Genomic DNA, 27906 nt, shown 5'->3' on the forward strand with positions numbered 1-27906 from the left:
TTGTCTTGGTGAAGTGACGCTGGACCATCGAACTTTGTGAGGTTTACAGAATAATTTGAAATTCTTTACAGCCTGAGACTTCTTGATCACTTGAAATGGCTGGTCAAAACATCAAGGATGGAGAATATACTTCAGCAATATACACGATGGTGAGTAGAAAATGGAAACGAACGAGATAAAAGGGAAAGCAGCTCAGGTAGTCAAACAATGGTGTGTAGCAGAGCACTCAACACCGCAGACAGAGCCGCGGCCGGAGTGCTGCTGTACCTGCACTACGTAGCGCAGAAGCAGCGCTAGGCAGATCCACCCACTTCATGCACTTGCCCTGTTCAAACCCAACCGAAGGGCCTAGGCCTACTGGTATATTAAAGTTGAGGCAAAGTTGAAACTATTGGTTCACTTTAAATCGATATATGTGCCGATTTGATAAACGGACGTTACACTAACAAGCCAAGGCTTTGGTGATATTGTCGTGTGCCTTCTTGCTCTGCCCTGCCTGCCCCGCCCTGCCTGCCCCCTGCCCTGGCTGGCCTGGCACGCACGATTGCTTCTTTTTGAGCCCGACACTATTAAAGACAGACCACTTGTTGATTAAATACCTTGTATCTTAGAAAATATCCCTCAGTTTCACCTTAATTTCATTCCACGTGAGGCAGAAAGTACCACAGATTCATATCCTGGGCTCAGATTGTTGATTTACTGTTAGGCCCTAACTGTTACGCTTAGATGAATTTTTTCACATTGCCATTCTCAATAAAAATATTCCAATTTAATACACAGTGATGAGGTTCTGAAATGATACTTAACAGTTCTTCCAAAGCAAAGCGAACAAAATCAATTTTTGTTGTAATTAGAACTGAAACCCTTGCAAATAGATTTTGAACGTTGTAACTTGTAGCCAGCCTCCGTGTATTGTCTAACTTAAGTATGGGAATGAATTAGGGCCTATGTGAATTAGTGTGATTTGCGTGTGTTGTGACAGTTGAACTTACTGGCTGGTGACTAGTGATAAGTGACTGAATACCGGTGCCTGACCGAATACTGGTGCCCTTACCCTAACACTGAAGTTTTTTGTTTCTGACTTAAACACGTGCACAAGTTTCACATCGCGTGTGATAGAATATTGCGTGCTTCTTCTGCAGTTCTGGTTGACAAATCATGAAACAAATCGCTGAATTCTGCTTTAGAGAAGTTACCTAAAAAATTGGCATAAAATATCTATTCAAAAACCATTGTATTTTATGCTTATTTCATGGGATTTTATTGTGTTTGTGGAAGAAAATTTTTAGTCCGGTCCCACAACCTGTCCGGTCCAACAACGCTTGGTGGTACCGTATGCGCGTAATTATCGATTATCGGCAACAAACACAAGAATCCACAAGTGACATTTTTTACTGTGTAACGGCGCAAGCTCATCATTTTAATCGACCGCCCGTTTTCCCATTGAAAAGCACATAAATGCAGTGAATGGGCAGCTCTATGTGTTAACAATAATCATGTGTAGAAAGCCCATGATTGGTACAGCGTCATGATTGTATTGGATCTACAGCATAGAAAATGTATCCAGTAGTAGTTTTTTTGACACACTGAAGGCGTGAAGCTAATAAATAATTCATAGCCTTGTAGTTGTAGACCCCCTTATCATGTTTGAAAGATGCAGCCTGTTACCTCTTAAATTTCACAGTAAACAGGGCAGCAAATACCAGTAAAGCTTCACAAAAAGTTTTTGATCTTCATGACCTCTTGCCAAACTTCAAATTTGTAGATTTTAAGCTGGAAATTTGCAGGCGAGTTAAGATGCGGTCCTTATTTTGGACCGCTATTTACCAGTTGTCGCACACTGAATGATGAATAGAACTCTAGAGTCTAGTCATCTTTTGTGCAAGTGAAATTGGTCATGATGTTCAGTCAACAGCAGCCAGATTACAAATGGGGGGTAGTGAGCTTACACTACAGAGATATTTACATGATACTCTCACTGTCAGCCTTGCCTCGAAATAATGCTGCACCATGATTGGTACAGCTACATGATTCTTATGGGTGATATTTAATGTTGACGCACGCAAATGAATGAAGTTGTATTAAAGCACATTGTATACAAATCATGTGTGTGCACCAATCAAGGATCCGCTGTACCAAACATGGCACCAAACAAGGTAACATAAAAACCATTTTTTGGGGGCAAAATTTCTTTTATAATCTTTATATCTTAAAATATGCATGTAGAATGTCATTATATTGACACACAATGTTCCAAAAGATACACTCAAGACTTCATCTATCTTGGAACTAGAGCACAAAAGCTGTCCAAACTTGGGCATGTTACTCTACTACCAATGAGGATTTTCTTCAATTTTTCTTCCTCCTGTTTCCTGAGGTTATTTACCTGTATCCCCCTAATTTCTCTTGATTTGTATTCTTGTTTGAATGTTCCAGCATATTGAGCCATGTCCCACACGTACTTTTGATTTTATATGCAAAAAAGCCATTGCTCGAGTGAGCTATTTTGTAAACAGACAAACCAATGCCGATGATCACTTAACCTCCTTCCTTGGCGGAGGTATGATAATGATAATACGAATAGAGAGAATCTTACAAAGAGTGGAGACTTTGGAGCATCGAAAACTTTCATTGATATGTATGGTAAAATATTTCTTGATGTCAAGTTCCCACATGTGGGTTAAATCCCCTAGGCGCAGTTATCAAATTTATGTTGTAGAATTGATGTAATTTTTATGCTTTTTTTCTTCAGATAAAGGAAGGGAAGTACATAGACGCTATTCACATCCTGTCTCAAGAACTACAAAATCATCCTCGGGTAAGTCTCAGCCATCATTTCAGGTGAAATAGTTGTGAACCACTTCTGTTTAGAGCCAAGTGCATTGTGCTACATTTTCATCCGGTTCCACGTTTTGTGCCCTTTTATAGTGCCTGATCCAAACCAGATCTAGGCTCTGGTAGTGACTTAATGTATTCACAGAGCGGATGTCCAAACCTGAAAGCATGAAAGGGTGACTTTGAAATCAGTATTGTTTTTGCAATGTATTCCTGTCTTTACTTTGTTCCTGTCTGACCTTGTCACTAGATCTTCATGGAGTATGCTTGTCATATTTTTTATATCCAGCAAACTTGTCATTGTTATTATTTCCAGTTTGGAATTTTTATCATTTGTATCATTCCTTCAGATATTTTCTTTTACACTATTTTCTTCATGCAAAATATTCCTTCATGAAGATGTTTCATCTATATTAGTACGAATGAATTCCGACATAGTAGTTTGATAGAGCAATCATTTGCGAACTCACAAAAGAAGGAAAAATAAAAACCCAGCATCAATATGATTATTGTCATTTGTCCCATAGTCCCGTGCTGCTCTCTCTCTTCTGGGATACTGCTATTTCCATGTGCAAGACTTTGCCAATGCAGCTGACTGCTATGAACAGCTAGTGCAGTTTCACCCAGAGGTGGATAACTACCGACTCTACTATGCCCAGGCTCTTTACCATGCCTGTGTCTACCCCGAAGCCATGAAAGCTACCTTTCAAGTCGAGAATCAGGAGTACCAGCCAAAGGTAAATACTGTCGGTGTCATATGAAATTGAAGTAGAATTGTTCCAGGATGAAGATTTGCTGATTTTTGATTTTCTTCTGGGTGACTTAAAAGCAGCTAATCAGGTGAAATCTGAACTAAAGTCAAAGAGCTGCAAAGTTTACTACTGTTTGAATTCATAGCATTACATCTATTTGCATCAGAAAGTAATTCAATCCTTCCATAACAGCACGCAATTCCACTGTACTGATTAAAAAAAAAAATGAATGTTGCGCGTGAACATTCTCTTCATATGTCATGCAAGACAGCAAATCACAGCAACTACTGGCTTTCATTTCTTGTGAGACAGAGACTGGACAGCAGTGTCTCCCTTAGGGGTAGCCAAGTGTTTATGACCGTGTCAGTTTGAGAGAAATGCATTTAAAATTGTTACTCATGAATCAATGATTTATCATTTTGTAGGTTTTAAATGGAGATAGCTCAAGTTAAAATTTATATAGAGGGAGTACCATATGGTTTTACAACTTTCACTCTGGGAAATGGACCTAATACAAATCTAATTTTAGGTTTAATTCATAAAGTAATGAAGATGGACATTATTGTGGTTCATACTTCTTCAAGCCACTGGGTTTTTCATGGTTTCCTCGATATTTGACTATTGTACAAAATGTTGGCTGTATTGCAGTTACGAAATCAATAAATCGAATTGAATTGAATTGATATTTTCCCAATTACCTAGACTTATATATGGATCTTGAAGTGAAAGGAATGTACGTAAATGCTTATCAAGGGAGATAGTGACGTGAAGTTTAGGAATTGTCATCATCCTTCCAGCATTGCATGCAGGGTGGTTGTGATTATTTATCATAAATTTTATACTAGTGCCACTGGTCATTTGTGTGAAATGTTGACCGCATGCAATTAAGGGTCAGTGCCCTTTGTCTCTTGTCTCAGATCACAAAACTGCAAGCTGCAATCAAGTATGGAGAGGAAGATTTACCAGGAGCCAAGGTTTGTTCATACTGGGAAAATGGATGCATGCTTACCTGACACCTAAACTGTAGTACATAAGAAACATTGTTCATACATTGTACGTAGCAGTATATTCAAACTTGCAGGCTTACTCTTGTCGTATGCATCACTCACCAGTATCTCAAATATGGTTTGATTAAAGATTTGTGTTAATTTGTGTGTACAGCTGGCATATTTTAGCGTGAGATGCAAAAAGAAAAGTCAATTTACAAGGAATGTTTCCTAATTTTCTGAGTAATAGTTGCTTAAACTTGATGTCATCACATACCTGATGGTACTAAATGAAACAGATTTTATGTAACTAAGTTTTCTTTGCCTGTAGGGTTTCATGCTACACATGTACATTGTATGAGACAGTCTTGAAGTATTGGACCGTGCCATATTCATATTGTCAAAAGAATGAAATTAAGCAGTATTCTTCTGTGTGTATGTAAGAGAAGATGTAGTAAAGAGTTTGTGATTGTATGAGTCATTTTTGTTGATAAAGTATAGTATAGCTGTAGCAATATTTATGCAGCACAGTCACAATATTTCATATATATGTGTGCCATAGTTATGTTACTTTGCCCTTTAAACTGTAAAGCTGCACTTAGTTCATTTCATGTAATATGAACATGAGCTGATAAATATCTGGCATCAGTTTGATATGTAAGTTAAGCGCTGGTATCCAGTATATTTTGTGTTTTTCCCCCACCATAGAGTCTTGTTGAGCAGTGTCCAAGTGATGATCCTGACACTGACGTAAACCTTGGCTGTCTACTCTTCAAGGAAGGTCGCTATGAGCAGGCCTGTCAGAAGTTTAACACTGCCATGCAGATATTGGGCTATAGGGCTGGTAAGTGTCTCAGCCACATTGTCTACATGTCATAAAAATCCATAAATACATAGATTTGAGGATGGCATTCTTGCTTGAAGAGCACATATGCACACTCGCACATGAAGAAACTAAAAACTTTTATGATTACATAAGGTTCGGTAAGAAGCATTGCTCTTTCCTGTACATCATGAATCTCCATTCCCTCTGTATGGACCAACTCGTGTTTAAAGGGGATGGCTAGTAACTGATTAATGGGAATCAGTGGGAATGCTGGGGGATGATTGTTCCAATCCTTGTGTGATTCATTTAAGAGTACATTATATTTCTATTGTTGTGTGAAAATCGTTTGCTTCAGAATGGTCTCATATTCAAGTAATGTGCAGTTTAATGTTTCCAGGTTATCATGCGTGTACAGTAACGGGGCATTAAACTGCACATTACTTGAATATGAGACCGTTCTGAAGCAAATAATTTTCACACAACCAAAGATATATAATGTACTCTTAAATGAATCCAACAAGAATTGGAACTATCATCCCCCAGCATTCCCACTGATTCCCACTGATCAGTTACTAGCCATCCCCTTTAAAATGGATAGCTAAGGCTTGGATAAACTATTCGTTGTTTTACTGCAGAGGTGAGCTGTGTGTGCCTGCTATTGACATGCTGCCGACAACATAGGAAACTTAGAGTAGTGTTCCACCAATACTTAGAAGCATTAAATGTACATGTGTTACTCATGTAAGACACACAGGTGCAGCAGATCCCTAGTATTTATAGACTGTTGAGTAATTAACCACACTGTTTTCTGTTGAAAAATCACTATATGCTTCAATACTTGGGCAGCTTTGTCAGCTCTGTATAATTACAGGGGAAAATAGAGAAATGCCACACCCACATTATCCTGTGTAAAATGCTCACTCATGTCACTCAACTTTTCTGTCTCATTCAGACTTAGCCTACAACATTGCACTGTGCTATTACAGCATGAAGCAGTATGCTCCAGCTCTACGCCACATCGCTGAGATTATAGAGCGTGGTATCAGAGAACATCCAGGTTGGTCTTTGCTTCTGGTCTTATTTAATAAAACTATACATGACAGTCTATCAATCTGTGGAATTATTTGTAAACCTATATTGAATGAGTGACCTAATATAGTAATTAGGCCGATGTGCATGAAGAAACTATTATTATCATCATTTTCATTTGAAAAAGATTTGTGTGGTATGATTATAATCATTATTATTATGAAAATGTGATATGTCATGAATAATGCTGTGCAAACTTTAAAATGGTTCATTCTTCATGCAAAGGCTTTTACATACCTGTGTACAAACCTCATTACAGTAAATTACTGAAGATGATGCAGTCCCAATACAAACCCCCCCAAAAAAAACAACAACAACAACAAAAAACAAACAAAAAAACCTCTCTTGACGTGATGCTAAAGAATGCAAAGCATCTTTGTCACCCTTACTACTTAACTTCCGCGACAATTCATTTTCAAACTGTCATTAGAATTGTGTGTTCTTCTTTTCATTCTTGTCTTCATGTTTATTTTATGTACACTTTCTGTGACCTGTTTTGGATGCAGAGTTGAGTGTCGGCATGACAACGGAAGGCATCGATGTACGCAGTGTTGGAAACACACTGGTCCTCCATGAAACGGCCCTAATAGAGGCCTTCAACCTCAAGGCAGCCATCGAGTACCAACTGAAGAACTGTGAGTAGAATGAAATTACCTCCAAACCAAAACACATTATCAGCTCAGAATGTCATTTCCAAATTTACATCATTCTTACTGAATATTATTCCCATTTTACATCATTCTTACAGAATATTATTCCCATGTTACATAAATCTTACAGAATATTATTCCCAGTCAGAGTACAATTTGATGGAATAGCATGTGTTAACCTTAGAGTTTCGATAGTAAGCATTCGTTATTTGTAGAGACTGGCTTGGGGGAATAAGACACAAAAAACGAAAAACCCAAAGCATGTTTGAGTAATTCCAAAATCTTTGATGGTGGAAACATAAATTTCAGTCGTGTAAGTCACCTGATGTGTGATCAGATGCAGCATAATATTGTTTGCATCATTTTGGTCACTTCCGTTTTTATAACAACTCTGAGGTTCAACAATTATTTTAGACTCGTTTCTTCTTATGTTGTTTTGCTATTCAAACGCATTACATTTAAAAAAAACTATCATCCTTGACTGAGTAGACTTCAACAGCTGTACTTTTTCTTCTTTCTTTATCTTCATTTCTTCACCCTCTTACCAATCTCTTGCATTGCATTTTTACTGAGTGTATGCTTGCGTATGTCTATGTGTATATTGTAACATAATTCTGTATTTTTTAATTTACTACTTATGACAGAAATTTCGATATACTTAATAAATGCTTAATTGCATTTTTGTTATTGATTGTTTAATTGCTGCAAAGGGGCCCCATAACAAGCACTAGTTGCTTACAAGGGGTCCCGGCCTTTGAATGTTATGTCTTTTATAATGTGCAATTTTTTATGTTGTATCATACAGTTGCCGAATAAATTGAAATTGAAATTGAAATTGAGCAATATACAATTACTCTGAGATTCAACAATTATTTTAGACTCATTTCTTCTTATATTGTTTTGCTAATCTTATTCTCTGTTACCAAAGTAAGTGAAATGTATGTTTGAAAATGAAATACATTTTGAACTCAATTGAAATGAATTGAGTTGAATAGTCTTAGATGCATTAACCCATTACCTCTCCATGTGAATTGGTCTCTCACAGTGGATGCGGCGCAAGAAGCCCTGACAGACATGCCTCCAAGAGCAGAAGAGGTAAGATCAGTCACCTTCATCACGTCATGATATCATGCCGTGAAAATAATGTGACTTCACCTCACCAATAACACATTCTGTCAGTCACGGAAGTGGGGGAATGTTGGTTTAATCCTACATGTGCCAAGGCACTTCTTATTTGGCAAGATTTTCCGTTAGCATTTGATTATACATTGCAAGCTTTACCTTGATGCAAGGAAAACATTGCACTCAGTCCTAGCAGTGCCTCCGTCCAAAAGGAAGACAATGCTTGTACATTAATGATTTTGTTAATTAGCTAATCACTATTCATTGACAGTAGCTAATGACTATTCATTGACAGTTGATTTACAGAGTTTTGTACCATTTGGTGGCATGGGCAAATCCGGTGGATGTGCCAGTAGGCAGATTGCTTACAGTAAGAGAAGTTCTGGAATCTTTACTGAAAACATTACCAGCACTTTTTGAAAATATTGTTGTGTACCAAGAATAATTTCTCACAGTGTGAATTCATGTATCTAGAGATTCATTTTCAACTGCTGTGAATGAAAAAAATATGGCAATGACTTATTCTCCAGGAATTGGATCCTGTGTCACTCCACAACCAAGCCTTGATGAACATGGAGGCACAGCCCACCCAGGGTTTTGAGAAGCTCCAGTTCTTATTACAGCAGAATCCCTTCCCACCGGAGACCTTTGGTAATCTTCTCCTACTCTATGTCAAATATGAGGTGAGTGTGACATTGGATCAATCCCAGAGAGCAATTCATGTTTGCTGATAAGAAGACATATTTTTCCCGACTAAAGCCCGCCGCACACTATACGACTCACAACTATGCGACTGACAGACTTTGGATCCTAAATAATCACAATAGCCTCAGAATAAGCACGCTTGTTTATTTCAGATCCAAAGTCTGTCAGTCGTATAGTCGTGAGTTGTATAGTGTGTGGCAGGCATAATTCTTTTTAGTAAAACTGGTGTCACCCATAATAGTTTATCAAAAGACAAAGACAATGATTAAGGAATTTTGCTGCCCAAAATGGAGCTCTTCATGCCTGAAAAGGGTTGTGAAAATGAGATATTGCAACAGCCTCCATACCTTCAAGTCTGAACTGAAGACTTACTCTTTTCCAGAAACTTTGTGAATGATGTGTGACACATTGTGGGAACCGGGTGCCTTTGAATGTTTCTACAGATAAGTGGTGCTCTATAAATGCTGTTTCATCATCATCATCATCATTCATCATCATATTGAAAACAATTCTGTACTTTTTGTGGTTAATTGTAATACTGTTTTAAATCTCTATTTGTGATAACCTGATGTGCATATAAATACTGACTTCTGTGCAATATTTCTCTTCCTGTGTCCATGCTGTAGTACTACGATCTTGCAGCTGATGTGTTAGCAGAGAATGCTCACCTGACCTTCAAGTACCTCACCCAGTATCTTTACGACTTCCTGGATGCAGTCATCACCATGCAGACGTCGCGGGAGGAGGCATACCGCAAGCTTGACGAGATGGCCACACGCCACACAGAGCAGCTTCGCAAGCTGACCAAACAGGTCCAGGAGGCACGCAACGTGCGAGATGACGATACGGTGAAGAAGGCAGTCATAGAGTATGACGAGGCTCTAGAGAGGTAGGCATTCTTTGATATGTTTCTCCTGAGGGGTAGATGATTATTAGTACATGTACAGTCCAACCTCTGTTATCCGGAAAGGTCGGGTCCGGCATCCATCTGGATAAGCAATTTGGCCGTATATTGGAGAAGCAATGTGTGAAGTTGTCAACCCAGTGATAGCTAAGTAGGTCGTGTACACTGCAATGGGGTGGGGGGGGGGGGGTAATCTCTACTAGCCTGCTTTAAATTATTGTCCCTTTTTCTAGAAAATTTAGCCCTATTTTAACTGGGGGGGGGGGGGTCAAATTGACCCCCTTCGACATTTCGCGCCATGATTCCGCAACGCACAAAGATTTTGCCGCGTCGATTCATGACTTTTTTCATTGAAGTCTCCCGCATATTTTGAGACCAAATTTGCGACATCCGGGTACACCGTTCTGAAGTTACGCAATGTTTTGCATATGCATGTCAACTCAAAAACAGCTCAAATTCATGATTTTGTGTGCAAATCCAATGCAAATTGGGTTTTTTTTTTTGTTTAATTGATATAAATTAGGTTATTTCAACTTTTGAACATTGAAATTAATCAATTCTAATATAGATAAGCTTGAAAAAGTGCCCGCAACAAATTTTGGCAAAAAAACAATAGAAAACAAAAGGTCGAAAAAACAACAAAATACATGAGAAATTAACAAAACATTAAAAAACAAAAGAAACTGATTCTGATTGCGCTATTTTTTTACAAGAAAATTGTTTGATGTGTCTTGAGCAATCCTTCATTCTTTTTGATGGACTTATAGGTGAAAATATGATTTCGTGTGTAAATTTGCATAGTTGATTTATTAAAAAATATAGAATCAACATTTTTCTATTGTATGACCATGTAATCTTGTAGTTGACATCCGGCTCTATGTTCAGGCAAAATTTTGCGGCGATCACGCGATCGACGGCCGAAATCTGAAGGGGGGGTCAGATTGACACACCCCCCCCCCCCCCCAAAAAAAAAAAAAAAAAAACTTGGTCTCAAATAGCCCAGTTAAAATAGGGCTAAACATTTAATATGAAATATCATATTTTTACTCTACCTGATATCATAAATAAGTCCGGAGAGTTTTATATGAGTTTTAATTGAGCTTGAAATCACTTCTGTTTTTGTTTTTTGTTTTTTGTCTTCACTGCGTGAACACGTCCAGATGATAGAGAAGTCGGGAAAAGAGATGGCCATGTAATCAAGGTCGGACTGTAGGTCTTTTCACAGAATATATGTATAGCATTTGGTAGAGTGACTATGCAAAATGAGACAGACCAATTACGTAATGACCCTCATTGTTTTGTCTGATTAGGTGCAGTCACCAAAATCATGAGTTTGATATTCACCATGTATCAACCATGAAATGCAATCACAGGAATGTGTGTTGTATTCTATCACAGTCATTGGAAATGGGCTGAAGGCTGAGCGCCCCCTCGAGGCCACATTAGTGAAATGTTCAAATGTTGCCTTGATCCCGCCCACAGGTACATCCCAGTACTGATGCAGCAAGCCAAGATATATTGGGACATGGAGAATTTTAGCCAAGTGGAGAAGATCTTCCGCAAGTCGGTGGAGTTCTGCAACGAGCATGACACCTGGAAGCTCAACGTAGCCCACGTTCTCTTCATGCAGGAGAACAAATACAAGGAGGCCATCGGCTTCTACGAACCCATCGTCAAAAAGAACTATGACAATGTGAGTGCATTCTCTGCATCTTCGGTTTGCACTGATAAATTTTTACAGTGAAACCCCCTTGTAACGAGGACCGTGGGACTGGCGATATTACCTCGTTATAACCGGTACCTCGTTATAACCGTTATAAACAAAGAAAAACATAAGCACGACATCGGAATATACCCATCAATGAAAGAAACTTAAGAACATCCTTTGCATTGTTATTACACAATTATGGATCATTATTATTGAGATAATAACGGGAAATTATTTGTGAATTAGACGAAAAAGTAGGGGTTGAAATGAGATAATTCTTTATTGTAATTCTGGTTTGTTAATTTTTCGTAACACCAGCGCAAATACAGTTAAACTCGCCTAAGTCGACGTCGCATATGTCGAATAATCGCGTAAGTCGATGATTTCAAAAAGTCCCGATTTTTCCCCATTGACGTACGTGTATTAATTCACTCACAAGTCGAATTTTGTAAGTCGAATACTCGCCTAAGTCGATGAAATTCCAAGAACACTTTCACGGAAAAACCACTGAATTCACTGTGCCTAAGTCGAATAAGATTTTATTGTGTAATAAATCACTGTCATTTATTATTCATTATTTATTACTCATCATTATTTTGTTTGTCAGATGAGTTTGAGGTGACCAAAAAAATGATCTAAAATCAAAATTCAAAGCGATCGCATGGGATCGTTTAACTCTCTTCGTATTTGGAGGTCCGCTCGTACAGCCCTGTCAGCTGTCGCGCTACGTACGTACAGCGTTCGTAAAGTACACATGCGTTCATTTACATGTACAGTATTGAGTTTGCAGTGTACATGTAGCTTGGCATTTGCAGCGCTGTGCAGTGGAGTGGTATAATGGATGAAGCTGCTGAGTTTTCAAAGCAGAAAGTAGGGGGAAAGTTACGGGCACGGGTAAATCGGAATTGCACCTCTACACGCATTTCAAGCCACGGTATGGTAAACTGGAATCAATCACTGCTCAAATATCGTTCATATTCACTTCCCCGAGGTTTAACAAGGGTGTAAAGTAATCGGACCTGTGCCAATACTAATGCACTGTCCATGCAAAGTTAGCCGCAGCCCTGCTGGGCGACCCGTGCTGCGGCACACCGCTCCAGCTCTCGGCTCCAGAGTAGACAACATACATGTTACTGTACATTAAACATACATGTATATGTACCTGTGGTGAAACTGTAAGTCGATTTTTTTTCGACTTACGCACAAGTCGAAAATCGCCTAAGTCGATGTGTTTTGCTCAGTCCCGAGAAGATCGACTTATGCGAGTTTAACTGTAGAGTAAAATACAGGCGTTGTTTACCATAACTTGCGAGGTATTTTTACGCTGTTGGTGCCCAGCGGGAATGCGATGATTTCATGAATCATTTCAGCTATAATCTTGTACAATATATGATCGTTGCGCTCGAAGGGATTAAAAATGCGTTCTTTATTTTCTTCCGAAAATCTGTTCGCGTTTTGTACATCCATTCTTGAAAAATATGCGACAAGATTGAATGTAGAAGGTTACGTTGTGATCCTTTTTACGCAAATCTGTACCTCATAGACCATTCTGAAAGAAAGAAAAATCTTCATTGTAAAATGCAGTGTTAAAATTGTGATAATGAACAAACCCAGATCTATTCAAACTAATAAATACGTTTGTTTCTTTTTCTGACTTAGGTTAACATGCGTTATTCGGCTATTTTTTGCGCTACTGTCACCTGGCGAGATTGTGATAATTTCAGAGTAACATATATGCGTTGAGAGGTATTTTACGCTGTTGGAGCCCAGCGGGAATTCGATAATTTCATGAATCATTTCGGCTGTAATTTTATACAATGTCGTTGCGTCCGAGGGGATTAAAAATGCGTTCTTTATTTTCTTTCGAAAATCTCTTCGCGTTTTGTACATTCTTGAACTGTTAAATGCGTTTGTTTCTTTTTCCGAACACCGATTAAGTAGGTTAACATGCCTTATTCAACTATTTTTACGCTACTGTCACCCGGCGAGATCGCGATGATTTCATTAATTATTTCGGCTTTAATCATACACACTCATATTTAAATTATCATTTCTTAAATGATAATGAACAAATCCAGATCTATTCAAATTAATAAATGCGTTTTGTTTCTTTTTTTGAACACTGATTAAGGAGGTTAACATGCGTTATTCAATTATTTTTACGATTCTGCCACCCGACAGGATCGCGATGATTTCATTAATTGTTTCGGCTTTAATCATCCACACTCATATTTGCTAAGCAGCAAAAGAACTGGAAGTCGGAACTAAAAATGGAAAGGGTATAATAATGAGTTGCACACGCATTCCAATTGTCCATTTTTGGCCACAAGTGTCGCTACATGAAAAGTTTTTGAATGCGTTATCTTTTTTCTTTTTTTTCTCGTTGCGGTGTGGTCTGCCCTAATATCACGCACGCCTATCTCGCGGAAAAGAAAATCGAATGATTATGTTTAATGATTTAGTAGGAACATCGGAAGGCATTCCTGTGTCTTATCGCGTGATTTAGAAGAAAACATAGAAGGAACGGTTCTCTGCAAAACGGAAAAAGACGTGGATAGCGCGAATTCGGTTTTCAGTGTTTCGTTTGTGGCGTGTTTGAAAGCGGCAATTTAGTCAAGAAACAGAACCTCGTCATATCCGATCAAATTGCTTATGTTTTTTTTTTATCATGATGCACCGAAATTGTCCTCGTTATAACCGGAATCTCGTTATAACTGAACTCGTTATAAACGATTCGTTCTGCCATAGGTTTACACGCAAAGGAAAACGGGACCGACGCGATCACCTCGTTATAAGCGGTTCCTCGTTATAACCGAACTCGTTATAACCGGGTTTCACTGTACTTGTTACAACGAAAAACTGTAATCAGGTGATGACAGTGCATAGCCAGCAATATGGCGATATATTGAGTGCGTTTTGAAGTGTCATAAATGCATGTATTTACGAGTACTGTGCTCTAACTGACCAACATTTAAGATTTTCATCTGCATTCATCATTGACTTTGTAGAGATTTTGATCAGCAAACAAGACTTTGTGATAGGAGTTCCTTATGACAAACTAATGCTCACTGTGATATACACTGTACCAATTAATACTTCTCAAAACACACAAATAGTATTCCCATCTGTTTAATGTTGATGATACCCTGTTTGAAAAATAGTCTAAAAAGTAATTCTGGATGTGTTTTTTGATATTGTTGTTATTTTTTCTTTTAATGCTCAGATCCTGAATGTCAGTGCCATTGTCTTAGCCAATGTGTGTGTGTCCTACATCATGACAAGCCACAATGAGGAGGTAAGTGTGTATCACTCTATTCACCTCACTACTGTATTTTCCCTCCAGCAATCCTCAACTCACTGTGGATGCAAACATTGGACAGCGCCCTCTTTAGAAGTTTGTTAGACATTGAGTAGAGAATCAACTTTTGCCACCTAAACCATGGTGGGGTCCTACTCTCTGTCCAGTTCTCTCAAACAATATCAGTTATAGCTAGAGAAGCACTCTTAGAGCACAAACCTCCACCAATACAAGTAGCTCATTTCCACCCATGCACACATGCTGAAAATCGTCCAATTCCCATTATAGATGCCTTTTGTTAATTACATCATTAGCTTCCAGCTGTGCGGCACCTCACCCAAGCAAAGCACGTGCTTTAGCGTGTATTCAAACCTCAAATATACACAGCTGGAACTCCAAAGTTCATTGACCCTATCTTCCAGAAGAATGAAAATCCTTCCAAAATCCATACAATTTCCTGAATCACTACCAATCTTTAATCATATGTTCCTTGTGTCATTATGAACTTTTCCTGCAAATTTCATCCGATCTGTTTTTTTTTTAAAAGTTATTTTGCACACAGACAAACAAGCAAACAAACACTTGTGAAAACATAACCTCCTTCCTTGGTAGAGGTAATCGCTGGATTTCATGTTTATCATTCTGTGTTCTTTGATATCTGGAAAGACTTGACCATGTGACAGTGTCAAAATAAGTTGCCTCCACTTAACATTGCAAAGGAGTAAAGCTCATGTAAGTCAGGTTTGTGTATGCAGTTTAAATGTTGTGCATAGATCATGATGGAAATCATATGTATTTCCATTGTAAAAACAAATATGTAAAATAGAGAATTCAATACAACTTTGAATTGAACAGGTTTTATTAAAAATCATGTCTGGCAGCCAAAGGCTGAATTGCACATGTTTTACAATCATAATTATTAAAACAGACAGATACAATACACTTTTGGAGCCTGTTCAGAGTTTCCAGAAACCATCACCACCACCATACAAGAAGCAGGATACTTGTGCCCAACACGTGCACAGACACAGAGATTCAGAAACCCAGAAACCCAACTTTAACACTGCACAATTCTGTCCTTTCTTCTTAATTAATCTTCTTTAGAGAAAGTAAATGGTAATAAGAAGGTTTTTAGGAACAAAGCAACTGGAAAAGTCAACAACTGGGTGTAGAACAAGTATCATGGACATAGAGGGAGGAAAAATAATAAAATCACGGCATCTGCATTACAAGTATAGTACTGTCTCCTTTGACTAGTCTCTGTGGAAGATTTTTGTAAAATCATTTTCTATGCTGGTTTGTCAGATCAGAATGTACATGGGAGCTGTTGGTGACATGATAGTCAGAATGGGTATTAGGCAAAAGATTCGCTGTGGAGAATACTTTTGCCACAAAACATGTAGCTTAACCAGAGAATGCAATGAATAAATAGAACGTCCACAGGCTGAGGAGAGTGAAGCTCACCCAACCAGGATTCAACATTGATTGACTTATTTGCTCATTCCTTCATTCTGGCCCTCAGGCAGAGGAGTTGATGAGGAAGATTGAAAAAGAAGAGGAACAGATAGCATACGATGAGCCCGACAAGAAGATCTACCACCTGTGCATCGTCAACCTTGTGATTGGAACGTTGTACTGTGCAAAGGGCAACTATGAATTTGGCATCTCAAGAGTCATCAAGAGTTTGGAGCCGTACCAGAAAAAGGTAGATTCTGATGGCACATTTTTCTTGATTCACCCCATCTCATATATAGAGAGGTACTGCTGATGAGTTATCCATAATATTTTACACTCTGCTTCAGCTTCAAATCATTCATCTACTTTGGGATTCCTTGCTTTCCTAACTGGCCTTCAATAAAATGCTCTTTGTTACTATACCTGCTGCCTATGAGACATAATAGGCATTTGTATTGTAAATGGCAACATTTTTAGATTGATGATTCTTATGGTATTCTTTCAGTATTATCTCACATAAGCCTAATCATGATGATAAGCCAAGTTGTAACTATTAGGATTTTGTGAAAGTTTCATAGAAATACTCACAAAACAAAGTGCCTACAAACTCTTTTTTTTTTTTGGGGGGGGGGGGGGGGTTGGCAGTGATACGTTTCAAACTAGCAAACTAACCTGTGTGTTTGCTGCATGTTAAAGCAGCAGTGCCAATTCAAGCAATCAATTCACATATCGTCGCTGGGGTGACAAGACCTTGTATCTGCAATTTTGGTGAAAATATCTTTTTGGTATTAATCAAATAATGGGTTAAGTGATGTCCTGTCCAAATCCTAACTGTCTTACTCCAAAAATGAAACCACCACGGCATGTCAAAGGAAGGGCTGTCCCATTTGATATAGTGCTTTGGCCGCCATGTTTTTTTTGTCTCTCCTGAACATTTGACATTTTGTAGATACGAGGTCTTGTCGCCTCAGCGACGATATGTGTATTGCCATGTCAATTGTTGTTCAGGTATTTTTCTTTCCAAAATGACATATGTGTGGCGCTCCGACAAAATGAGTCATAAGTCGCACGGGGACTTTTTCCGTAATGAGCCGAAAATGAAGGGGAAGCACTACTCGGGTCGAAAATTTTTTATGACGGATTTTGATTCCTTGACGTTTTATCTATTTGTACAGAAAATTTCAGCGTGTAAAAATGAGGACAAGTGTCCCAAATCACAGTTTTTCTGAGACAATTTTTTTTCGAACGCTCGCCTTTGCGCTGCGTTTCGCACCTATCGTTCTTGCCCGATTGAGACTCCGCCTCCGTTGCTAGGGCGTATGCTAATGAAGCATTGCTCTTGACCCCATTGAAGACAAAACAAAGCATGGTGCGCGCGGCGGCGTCGGCGGCGGCGAGGGCTTAATTACGCAATAACAGTGAGCTGACCAAGGCTATCGATTGCATGACCAGCGAGTTGCGTTTGATACATGCACCACATTTCATGAAGTGGTGATTGATGTGACGCACAAATGGCGCTGAAAAAATTCCAACGAATGATCACGCAAAATTTATGATACTTTATCAATGAGCTAATACATGATCACATATCGAACTTGAAACCTCTCTCTATGTGTGTGTGTACTTTTACAACTTTTATTGGCCTCATTAATGAATTCATTCAAATAATTATATATAACTGTCGTTCCCTGGTATGTGACTTGCTGTTTAAAGTTCATCTTTGGAGATATAGCATGGCATAAGTTGTCAATTATTCTCGTCTTTATAAAGTCGACAATTCGCATGATAATTTAAGCCAGATGTATGGGGATAGAGCCTTCTCTTCTGTTGCACCACGTCTGTGGAACTCGCTACCAGTTCAGCTTCGGAATTGCAGCAGCCTCAATACATTCAAGTCTGCACTGAAGACTCATCTTTTCCGGCATCTTTGTGAATGATGTGTGACACTTTTTAGGAGCTGGGCGCCTTTGAATGTTTCTAACAGATAAATGGCGCCATACAAATGCTGTTTCATCATCATCAAATGTGTGTAATGCGTAATTTTATTTCCCCGGTTAATAAAACTTATTGCCCTATTTTCTTATGATGGTTTGGGCCGCAACGGCATGAAGAAAAATCGGACGACAAACATTATCAATGCCCAAATAGCTCGTGTTCCCTTTGGAGGATATTCTGACTCTTGTCATTTGTGTATTAGAAGTAGGACCTATGAGAAAGTGACAGAAAGCTATGTCGCTACTCAAAAGTGTTTTTCTTCATTTTTTTTTGAAATCAGAATGTGTGTAATGATAGTTGTTTGTCGTGTCTTACGTGTAGCTGACATGTGAGAGGTCAAGTCTGCAAAGAATTTGGCTAACAGCTTTGCGAAGTAGCAGCGCTAATTGCCTATTGAATTGTGTATTCTGAGGAATTCCGAATGAAAGAACTCGGACGACACTGTTCACGCCTTGTATCCGAGTAAACCCGGCATCAACGAAGCCTTGAACAATGAAAGGTAACTTCCTGCTATCACGGGGTGGATAATCACGCAACCAGTACAATTCTTTTTTTCGCTATTGATAGCAGAATTAGTGACGTAACGGAGCGAAAGTGTTGGAGGATCGGCATTATGTCTGCTAATTTGTAAAAGATTTTTTTTTTTCAGTTCCCTTTTGTGTTCAGAACCACAGCCAGGGACGCCAACTTACTTTATCTTCTACAAGCTATCGTTACTATCTTAAAACGTGAATTTTATGAAAGGTTGAAAGTGATCGCGGAATCAGTTCTTCTGCGTGACACAAGGCTTTTATAATAGCATGCCAAGCTTAAATCGTTTACCTGTATAGAAAGGCGGGAATACACACTTAGCGCAATCATCCGGATTTGAGAGTGATACACTCTACTATTTTTTTTTTTCATCTTTCCCCCGACAAAGACCATGGTAATTCAAAACAAACAAGCAAACAAACAAACAAACAGACAAACAAGCAGTTGCATTATATCAGAACGTACAGAATTATTGTGGTTCATGCATAGGTCATCTTTTGATGTATAGTAGTCATTTGTTGTCGTTTTTATAGCGTGTCCTAATAAATGCCTTTAGCGAAAACCCAACATAACTTTTATCAAGGAGGGAAAGGAACTTAAATTTAAATATAACATAGTTTATAGAAATCAGACATGTAAATAAGGCAGTCATATACATCCGCATGGCCGATTGTAATCTCTTACTTTGACTATTAAACATGATCGCCTGCATTTACGTGCTTTTTCTAATTTCTTGAACTTTGCCTGATTTTCTCTTTTTTCTTTAAAGAATGGCTCGCAACGTTTAAAAATCGTAACGCAGTCCGCTTTCCCACAATTAAATGTTCCATTTGATTCGTCACTTATTGTTGGTCGGGTGACGACAAATGTTGGAAACTCGAGCGATGATACATGGCATTTTGTTTTGTTGGTTTTCGTCTCATTGCTCAAACGAATTTTGACTACGATTACAGAGGTATCATCTACGAGACTTATCTGATGGTTTTTAATACAGAAATGATCATCAATCAGCAAGGATTAATCAACAAGTCATGAATTCACTTTACCCATCATGTCTAATCGAACTACGACATTGTTGAGGTAACCGCGCCTTTTTATTTTCATAGTTCAAACTCATTCTTGGCATCATCCAAACAAATAATTCTTTATATAATTTCTCAAAATGCTCAAGAGATGGCCATAGTCAAAACTTTCTGCAAGAATTGCACACGGCAATCTTTACTGGCCTAAACAAGTTTTCTAGAGCTATCAGTTCCCCCTATGACGATGATTTCGTTTGCGTTTCGAACTTGTACCGAACTACTTTCAAAACAGCTATTTCCTTTATGGGTCGATTAATGAACCAGTCTTTTTGAATTCATAACCAACATTCGTAATCGTAACCATACAGTACCATAATACTGTCAATAACAGTTGGAAAATGTAAATGCTATAATAGCATGAAATAAATGAGTAACGATTATCTTCATACATTCTAATTCCTAAGTGATGCCGCTGCGATAATGACACATGGTTTGACTACTGCTTAAAGCAAATAAAAGGAAAAAGGAATGGGATATACTTCTAATGATGATACCACCCCGTACAATGCATTCCACTGTATTTGGTAACATTTGGTTACGTTTCTGTGCGCTTTACGTACGGAAAATAAAAGGCAGATTGATTCCATTAACATGCTAACACACAACGCATTCAAAATGTTTTTTGAAATACACCGTGTACAATGTAATGTTTTAGTATACGTTTTGAAACTTTGAATTTGCGAGTCCTTTGTAAAGTTATAAGGGTTGTTACATTATCAAGCAAAAATTAAAGTATATAGGGATTCGGATTTGCTCAGAAGACTAAAAATGCTTTATATGGCGATCGCTCGCAACAGAGACAATCCGTTTCAGTAGATATACAATGTAGTTCTGTTTTCATAAAATGAAAGAGAAACGTAAAGAAGTCAACTTTTTAACTTCATTTAGCTTTCTCACCAATTGAACTTGATTTGATCTGCCACGCATGATATCGCTGTATGTTCTATTAATTCTATCAAATTATTTGATTGGCGTGCTTGTTTTTTATGCGGACTATTACAGGTAAGTATAGTCACTAATTCATTGAAGTTCATAATATTTGTACGATTATGGCGTGTTAGTTGTTTTGTATTTTCATTTTTATGATAATATCACGTGTGTATCTGATTCTGACCACGAAAATATGGCGACTATCTAAATGCGGAGTATGTACTGTAAAACTAATGTCTCCTGCCAGTATAGACAAACTAATTTCTAGTCTATCCCCGCTTGAAATGGAATCTAAAAAAAACAAAAAAAACAAAAAAACGAAGTTCGACTTTCAGCAGATTTCAACCGTTTTGTATAGCGCCTGATACAATAATGATTGTATCTCATGGAAGAAAACTAGTCTCCTTGCCTGAATTTTAGCTGCTTCCTTTTCAAGCTTGCGGGAAAGAAATAGCTGAACATCAATCGCAATCATAAGTAGAGGCACATCCTTAAAAATAAACACAGGAGTACTGAGACATACTACTAAATAAAAACGGGCCTTTTATCACTATTGACAACACATGACATTGAAATGTTTGTTTGTTTGTTTGGTTGGGTTTTTTTTTTTTTGGGGGGGGGGTAATACAATTGATTATTCTGAAGGTTCGTTAATCATACAATGAAATATGGTTCGCTATTAGCTTAGGTTCGTTAAAAAACAAAAACAACAACACACACACATTAAATGCGATTCCTTTTCCGGTGTTTCCTTTACCCGAAAGTAATCAAGCAATCATTTATTTTAGTAAGGTTTGTGAATACAAAACGAAATGAGGAAGGCCTAACTATCAATTTAGAATGTATGTCATTATAATTATCTATACTCAACTTCACAAATGCAGAAAGATTGTAACTGTAAATGTGATGTTAAAAAAAAAAGATAAGCTTAAGCTACAAGTTAACGAGTCTTTATATGCTATGGTATTACAAAAGTGACCGAGAATAAGAAGTATATTCATGATACAGTCATAATTATAAACCCAACGTGAAGCTGTCAGGCCTACATCAACCTTTGCTTCTGATACGTATAGTACGTGCAACATTGGCAAGCTTGATAAGCGATAATTCTGTGGACGCAACACCTATAAAGGATATGTACCTAATATGGCGGGAATTCAGAATGTTACGGCTGTATACAGCTGCAGCAGAACAGACGCGAAAGCAGTCTTTAATGTTCTGCAACATTACGACCATGTGCGTAATTTAAGGGTTTTTAGTACACGCAAAGAATACGATCTCAAAAGACGACTATCGTTAATTAACTTCATTTTGAACCCCCGCCTACAATGGGTTCTCAGGTTCTATCTAGGTATTGGTACTTGCTAAACGCATCCTCTTTAGTTTCCATTGACAACAACTACATGGGAGGAGAATGGAAGCAATCAATGCCCTCGCTAAAAGACGCTTCTCGTAAGACGCATTGCGTGCCCACCTATGCTACAATAGGTACTCAGGTTCGATTTAGGTATTGGCACTTGCTAAACGCATCCTCTATAGTTTCCATTGACAACAACATGGGAGGAGAATGGAAGCGATCAACGCTCTCGCTATAGACGCTTTTCGTAATACGCATTGCGTGCCTTATTTCTTTCTACTGTTTCCTATTGTTTGTGAGTTAAAAACTTGCGGCAAACTACACCGCAGCCGACACACAACGCGTACCGACTCATTCATGCGGCGGCAGCGGCACGGACACAAACGCACCGAAGTTTACATATCGGACGACCGTATTGGTCAGAATCGTTAATGATAGACCTGTCCTGCGGTTGGTTAATTATCTTACACACCCAAGCTATCGCCTTATACGGTAGTGCGTGCGATGGAGCGTAAACGCCGTCGCTAAGCAGGACTGTTGTTTTGTTCCGTCCCGCGAAAGAAACAGGTTGTGAGCTTGAACCTACGCTGAACTTTGAGAGCGATTTTCTCCGTTATTTAGAAAAAGGACTGACATCGTAAGCGTAGTTAATATTCGTTTTTATGATCTACAGGGATGTCGAAATGAGTTGTATTACATATCAGTGTAAAGCTTAGAGTCTGTAGAATTCACATATAGGCATAACTACGATTTCATTTTTTGCGACTTTTGACTCATTCCGACGGAGCGCCACACATATTGCAGCTGTAATATCTGAAAGTTTATTCCATTTGTATAACTATTAGTTTATTTGAACCACATTTGTATGCATTTTCTTTTTAAAATAGAATCAGATCTGAAGTTCACTTGTCTCCTTTGGAAGTGATTCCATCAGTTGACATTCCCTCAGTACGCTATTCAATATGAGGCATAAAAGAGTTACTGGTATGTCAACAAAATTTTGAATGCCCTGAGAGCAGCATTATATTTCAATTACCAAAGAGAGGGTAAAACCGTGATTAGTCAACATTTTTGCTTCAGTGCTATCTACACATAAATCCAGCACAACATAACTGATGCTGAAATTTAAAACTGGCAACTGCCTCTCACACCCAAATTATTGATCCAAGCAGTTTTAGCCAATCCTATCTATGAGTAAAACTGTGTCTTGAGGGCAGTGTTAAAGGAGAAGTCCACCTTCATATACTTAAGGGTTGAGAGAATGCAGCAATATTAGTAGAACACATCAGTGAAAGTTTGGGGAAATCCGACAATCTCTTCCAAAGTTATGAAATTTTAAAGTATCTGCAGAGTCACTGCAGGATGAGAAGACTACTACAGAGTATGATGTCACATGCGTACAATGATATAAGGAAAATAAAAGGAGAATTTCACATAACCTTTCTTTTTGAATTAAGTGCACATTTCCTTGACTTATTACTGATGCATGTTAAGGGTAATATTATTCCCCCTGCCTTCTGAAAGGGAGAAGCCAAGTATTCTTTTGTTATGCAAGAAAAATGGAAATATGTTGAATTTTCTGTATTCTGTCTTTATATTGTTGTACACATGTGACATCATTAGCTATAGTAGTCTTTTCATCCAACCGTGACTGAGCAGAAATTTCAAAAATTCAAAACTTTTGAATGGATTAATTATTATCCAATTTTCCTCAAACTCTCACTGATGTGTTCTACTAATATTGCTGCATTCACTCAACCCACATGTCTATGAAGGTGAACTTGTCCTTTAAGGTGAAGAGTTTAAAGCCAGTGCATGTGAAGGAGAGACTGCTTTTCCTCGCGCAGTAATTTCCACTCATGTCTCATCTATCACAGCTTGGGACGGACACATGGTTCTATGCCAAGCGCTGCTTCCTGAGCCTCCTGGAGAACATGGCCAAACACATGATCATGTTACGGGACACAGTAGTGGAGGAATGCATCCACTTCCTGGAGCATTGTGAAGGTGGGTGTGGGTGGGGTGCCCATTTCTACCCTTGTGTAGGAGTCGTTGTCTGGTTGGTTGGTTGGATAGATGATCTGTTCTTACGTCTCACCTTCTCTTCATTGTAGTAGTTACATTGTGGAGAGAACTAATTCTTACCAGTTCAAAAGATAGTTGGCAAACATGGCCTTGGGATATAGACTGATGCTAAGGACATGATTTATGTGTTTCTGAGTCTAATAGTTGCCACAGTAACCATATCTAAAGGGAAACTTGTGGAGTGGTCTGTTCCTACTGTTTTGCAAAATGTAAGAGAAATGATGTATGAAATGGCACTTAGATGTCTGTGTTTGATATGATTGTCATGGTTACCACATTACAGGACAATGACAAATCTTTTATGTTAGGATAATGTGATGATGGCAACCTTGATTGGTGGGGATATTAATCATCTTAAGGGATATTTGTTGTTGGTGTAGAACAAAAATGACCTCACCATAACGTTGGAAGAAGCAGTGGGTGGCAGTCAGTCTCCAAAGAGGCATAATTGAACCAGTCATGCCTTAACATCATTGAATGCCACACATAGCTCCATAACAATTGATATGAAATGTCTCTTTTATGAACAGAGGTATGAGAGTTCAGAGTTCATTCTGATTTTAGTGTTGTTGTTTTTTATTTTAAACTCTTCTCAGACTTGCTGGCAGTTCAAATGCATTATATGTTCAGAGTTTATTGCACTTGAGACCTTTTTTTTTATTTTTTTTTATAAGTTCCAGAGTTTTTCTTTCATACAGTAAGTTTTAGATTTGTTTTATATTTTTTTTTTGTGCAAGTACTCTCACACTACTGTATGAGTTATTCTATTACATACCACATTATCAGTATGTATTTTCCTGTATTTTGGTGTTTATATGTGTCCTCTACATGTGTTTGTATTCTCTTACTCTCTATCCTATCTATTTCTAGTGTATGGGAGAGACGTTAAGGCTATAGTTGAGCAGCCGTTGGAAGAGGAGCCTCTTCACGAGGGAAAGAACACGGTGACCTACGAGGCTCGTCTCATCAAACATCTCTTCCAGGAGGTCGTCTAGGTTCCTGGGTCATCGCACTCTGACTGCAGGACTCAGTGGCCCGAATTCACGAAGGTGACACAATCTTTGTCCATGGTTTAAACCATGGATGAAGACCGTAGTTTTGTATGGGGTGCCAAATGTCGCATGGCTTATTTCGTTATGAAATGTTAACATTCGATCAGTCATTACGTTACGTTGCTGAAATGACCCGACAAAATGACTTATTTCGTAACAAAATAGGCCGTGCGGCCTTGGCGCCCCATACAAAACTTCGGTCTTTGTTCGTGGTTTAAACCATGGACAAAGATTGTACCACCTTCATGAATTCGAGCCTTTTGGTGTAGTCGCCTGGGATACTTCTTGGATATCACCTTGCTCTCTCGCTAGTGGAATCTTTCTTTACTCTGCAGCGCTGGACCAGCTGACTAAACTGTGGAAAGTGCACTTGCTGCTGCCAGATTGAACATCAATGAAAGATTGATTTATAAGTGATTTCTTGCTCACTGGTGCAGTATAGGATTGCTTGTATGGAATATGTGTTTGTGACTCAAACTTTGCAGACTTAGTTTGTGGGAGTCCTTGCTATTATCACTAAGTTATGTGGAGAGGACTATCTGGGCTTGTCGGGTGCAATTTGCAAATTTAAAAACACACGCAAATATCGACTCTGATCCCGACATGAATGTGACGTGCACGCATACATTTCTTTATTAAGTACTGCACTCCACAATCTCGAATTTAACCACTCGCGAAATTGTTGGGGAGGCCCAACTTGCAAAAAAACAAAAAAACAAAAACAGACTCACTAAATATATGGCGTTTACAGTACTCTTTCGGTTCTGAGGGATATGCGGGGATGAGTGTCTTAGGGATGAGTGTCTTGATGATGAATCTATCTTACACCAATGTCAATAAACAGTCTAGTCTCCTTATTTCAGACCTGATTCTCCTCCCAGTGATCAGACATTGGTCAATCATCTCACAGACAGTATTATTCATATGCATGGCATAACACCTATAGGATTTGACCCTTCAATTTTACTGTCAGAATATTCTCAAAGATGCATTTATTATGGTGTACAGCAGCATGCAGTACACTCATTGCCCATAGAGATTAGTGGCGGATCCAGAGGGGGGCCCACGGGGTGCGCACCCCCTCTTTATTTTTTTTTTTTAAAACAAAAGAAAGAAAATTAAAAAATGGGGGGGGGGGGCATGTGCGTCCCCTTTAATTTTGTAACGTTGCCTCCCCTTCACAGAATTCCTGGATCCGCCCCTGGAGATTGCAGTAATGTGGCAAGCATGGGACTGTAGTACGACTCATTTCACTTATATTGACCGAGATGGGCTTGGCCAAGGGTGAGAATGAGTTTAGGGATGTGGCTTCTCATACACAAACATTCAATACGATTGGCATTGGTTCGTCAAATGTTGTGAAAGGATGAAGATGATGGTGTATTTTATTCTTGATATGAGAACCAAAACAAGTGGATGTCACAGCATGAGGTTGAATTTTTTGAATTTCACTTGAATGCAATGATGCAAGAAATATTTGCTGCCTCTTGAATGCACTGTAAGGATATGGCAAGACAAGGCAATGGTTAGACCAGATTTATGGCAATGATCAGACCAGATTCAAGGCAAAATCTAATGACGGTCTGGGATGAAAGAGGTTGATGAAACACTGATGTTTTACTTTGTACATCATACCTAAAGTATACATGAAGGGTTTGTTCGCAAAAACCGATAAGTCCATATTTGCCAAATGGAGATATTTGCGATTAAAGGTCAAGAAAAATAAAGAGAATAATATGAAAATTTTTGCTTCTTTTGACCATAACTTCAAAAATGTACCTTTATACGTAGTGACCAATACATCATTTAAAATGTATTATTTTGTACTTTATAACAGAGACCGTACTTCAAAATCTTCAAAAATGGACTTATCGGTTTTTGCAAACAAACTCTTCACATGTCTTTGACACCATTCTGCCAGAGTTTGTGTGTCTTCATTTGTGTAGGCAGCAGCCAATCAACTGAAAGTATCGTAGCTGTTTCTGTGGTAACTGCACATAATATTTTGTACATTATTGCAATAATTGCAGTTACTAATGCAACAATCTCAAAATAAAAATTCTCACGGTAGGTTGTTTCCTGACTGTTTCCAGAGAACCTGAAATCATCACAACTTGCAATAATTGGAAACCTTTTCATTAACCTGGCACCTGGGTCTTGGATAAACCTACCCAGTTCTGGTGTACCCTCATTCCTATTTGCAAATTTGATTAAATCTAGTGGTGATAGCAAATTCTCCAACCGTTTACCACTCTGACAGTGTGATGTGTATAAAAAGTAGGAAGGTACAATTTGTATTGTCTAAATGCAGATAATTTTTTCTTCTTTTATTTGACAAACTTCTTTATTTCTATGTACAGTATCAATAAACAGTGGAATATTTATTTTTAGTCCAAATAAGGCTGGAAAAAACTTTTGTTTGCTTTTTTTTTTTTTTGTGTGCATAGATGTAAAAGCAGTGCTGTTGCATTTTGTATGTTAGGAACATTGCTGCCGAATGGCCACACACAAGTGGGGTAGTATGTGAGTTATTTGTATGGATGC

At 38.4% G+C, this 27906-nt stretch overlaps 1 protein-coding gene across 1 annotated transcript; it reads left to right on the forward strand.

The window, feature by feature from the left end:
• LOC140232321 (intraflagellar transport protein 70A-like) lies at window positions 1–27906 on the forward strand. The gene is made up of 15 exons (XM_072312451.1): window positions 1–149; window positions 2753–2818; window positions 3363–3572; window positions 4505–4561; window positions 5282–5417; window positions 6352–6456; window positions 6995–7123; window positions 8184–8233; window positions 8791–8943; window positions 9592–9854; window positions 11352–11562; window positions 14801–14872; window positions 16398–16580; window positions 24103–24232; window positions 25181–27906. The coding sequence occupies exons 1-15, from the start codon at window positions 96–98 to the stop codon at window positions 25303–25305; spliced, it is 1944 nt and encodes a 647-aa protein (XP_072168552.1). The 5' UTR covers window positions 1–95; the 3' UTR covers window positions 25306–27906.

Source organism: Diadema setosum, chromosome 8 (genome assembly GCF_964275005.1).
Source record: "Diadema setosum chromosome 8, eeDiaSeto1, whole genome shotgun sequence".
Taxonomy (NCBI): domain Eukaryota; kingdom Metazoa; phylum Echinodermata; class Echinoidea; order Diadematoida; family Diadematidae; genus Diadema; species Diadema setosum.

Excerpts from the sequence above, each read along its gene's own strand:
- LOC140232321 (XM_072312451.1), top strand. The coding sequence starts at position 96 with ATGGCTGGTCAAAACATCAAGGATGGAGAATATACTTCAGCAATATAC. Across the intron at positions 11,563-14,800 it reads TCAAAAAGAACTATGACAAT|ATCCTGAATGTCAGTGCCAT; the intron begins GTGAGTGCATTC and ends TTTAATGCTCAG. Across the intron at positions 24,233-25,180 it reads CTTCCTGGAGCATTGTGAAG|TGTATGGGAGAGACGTTAAG; the intron begins GTGGGTGTGGGT and ends ATCTATTTCTAG.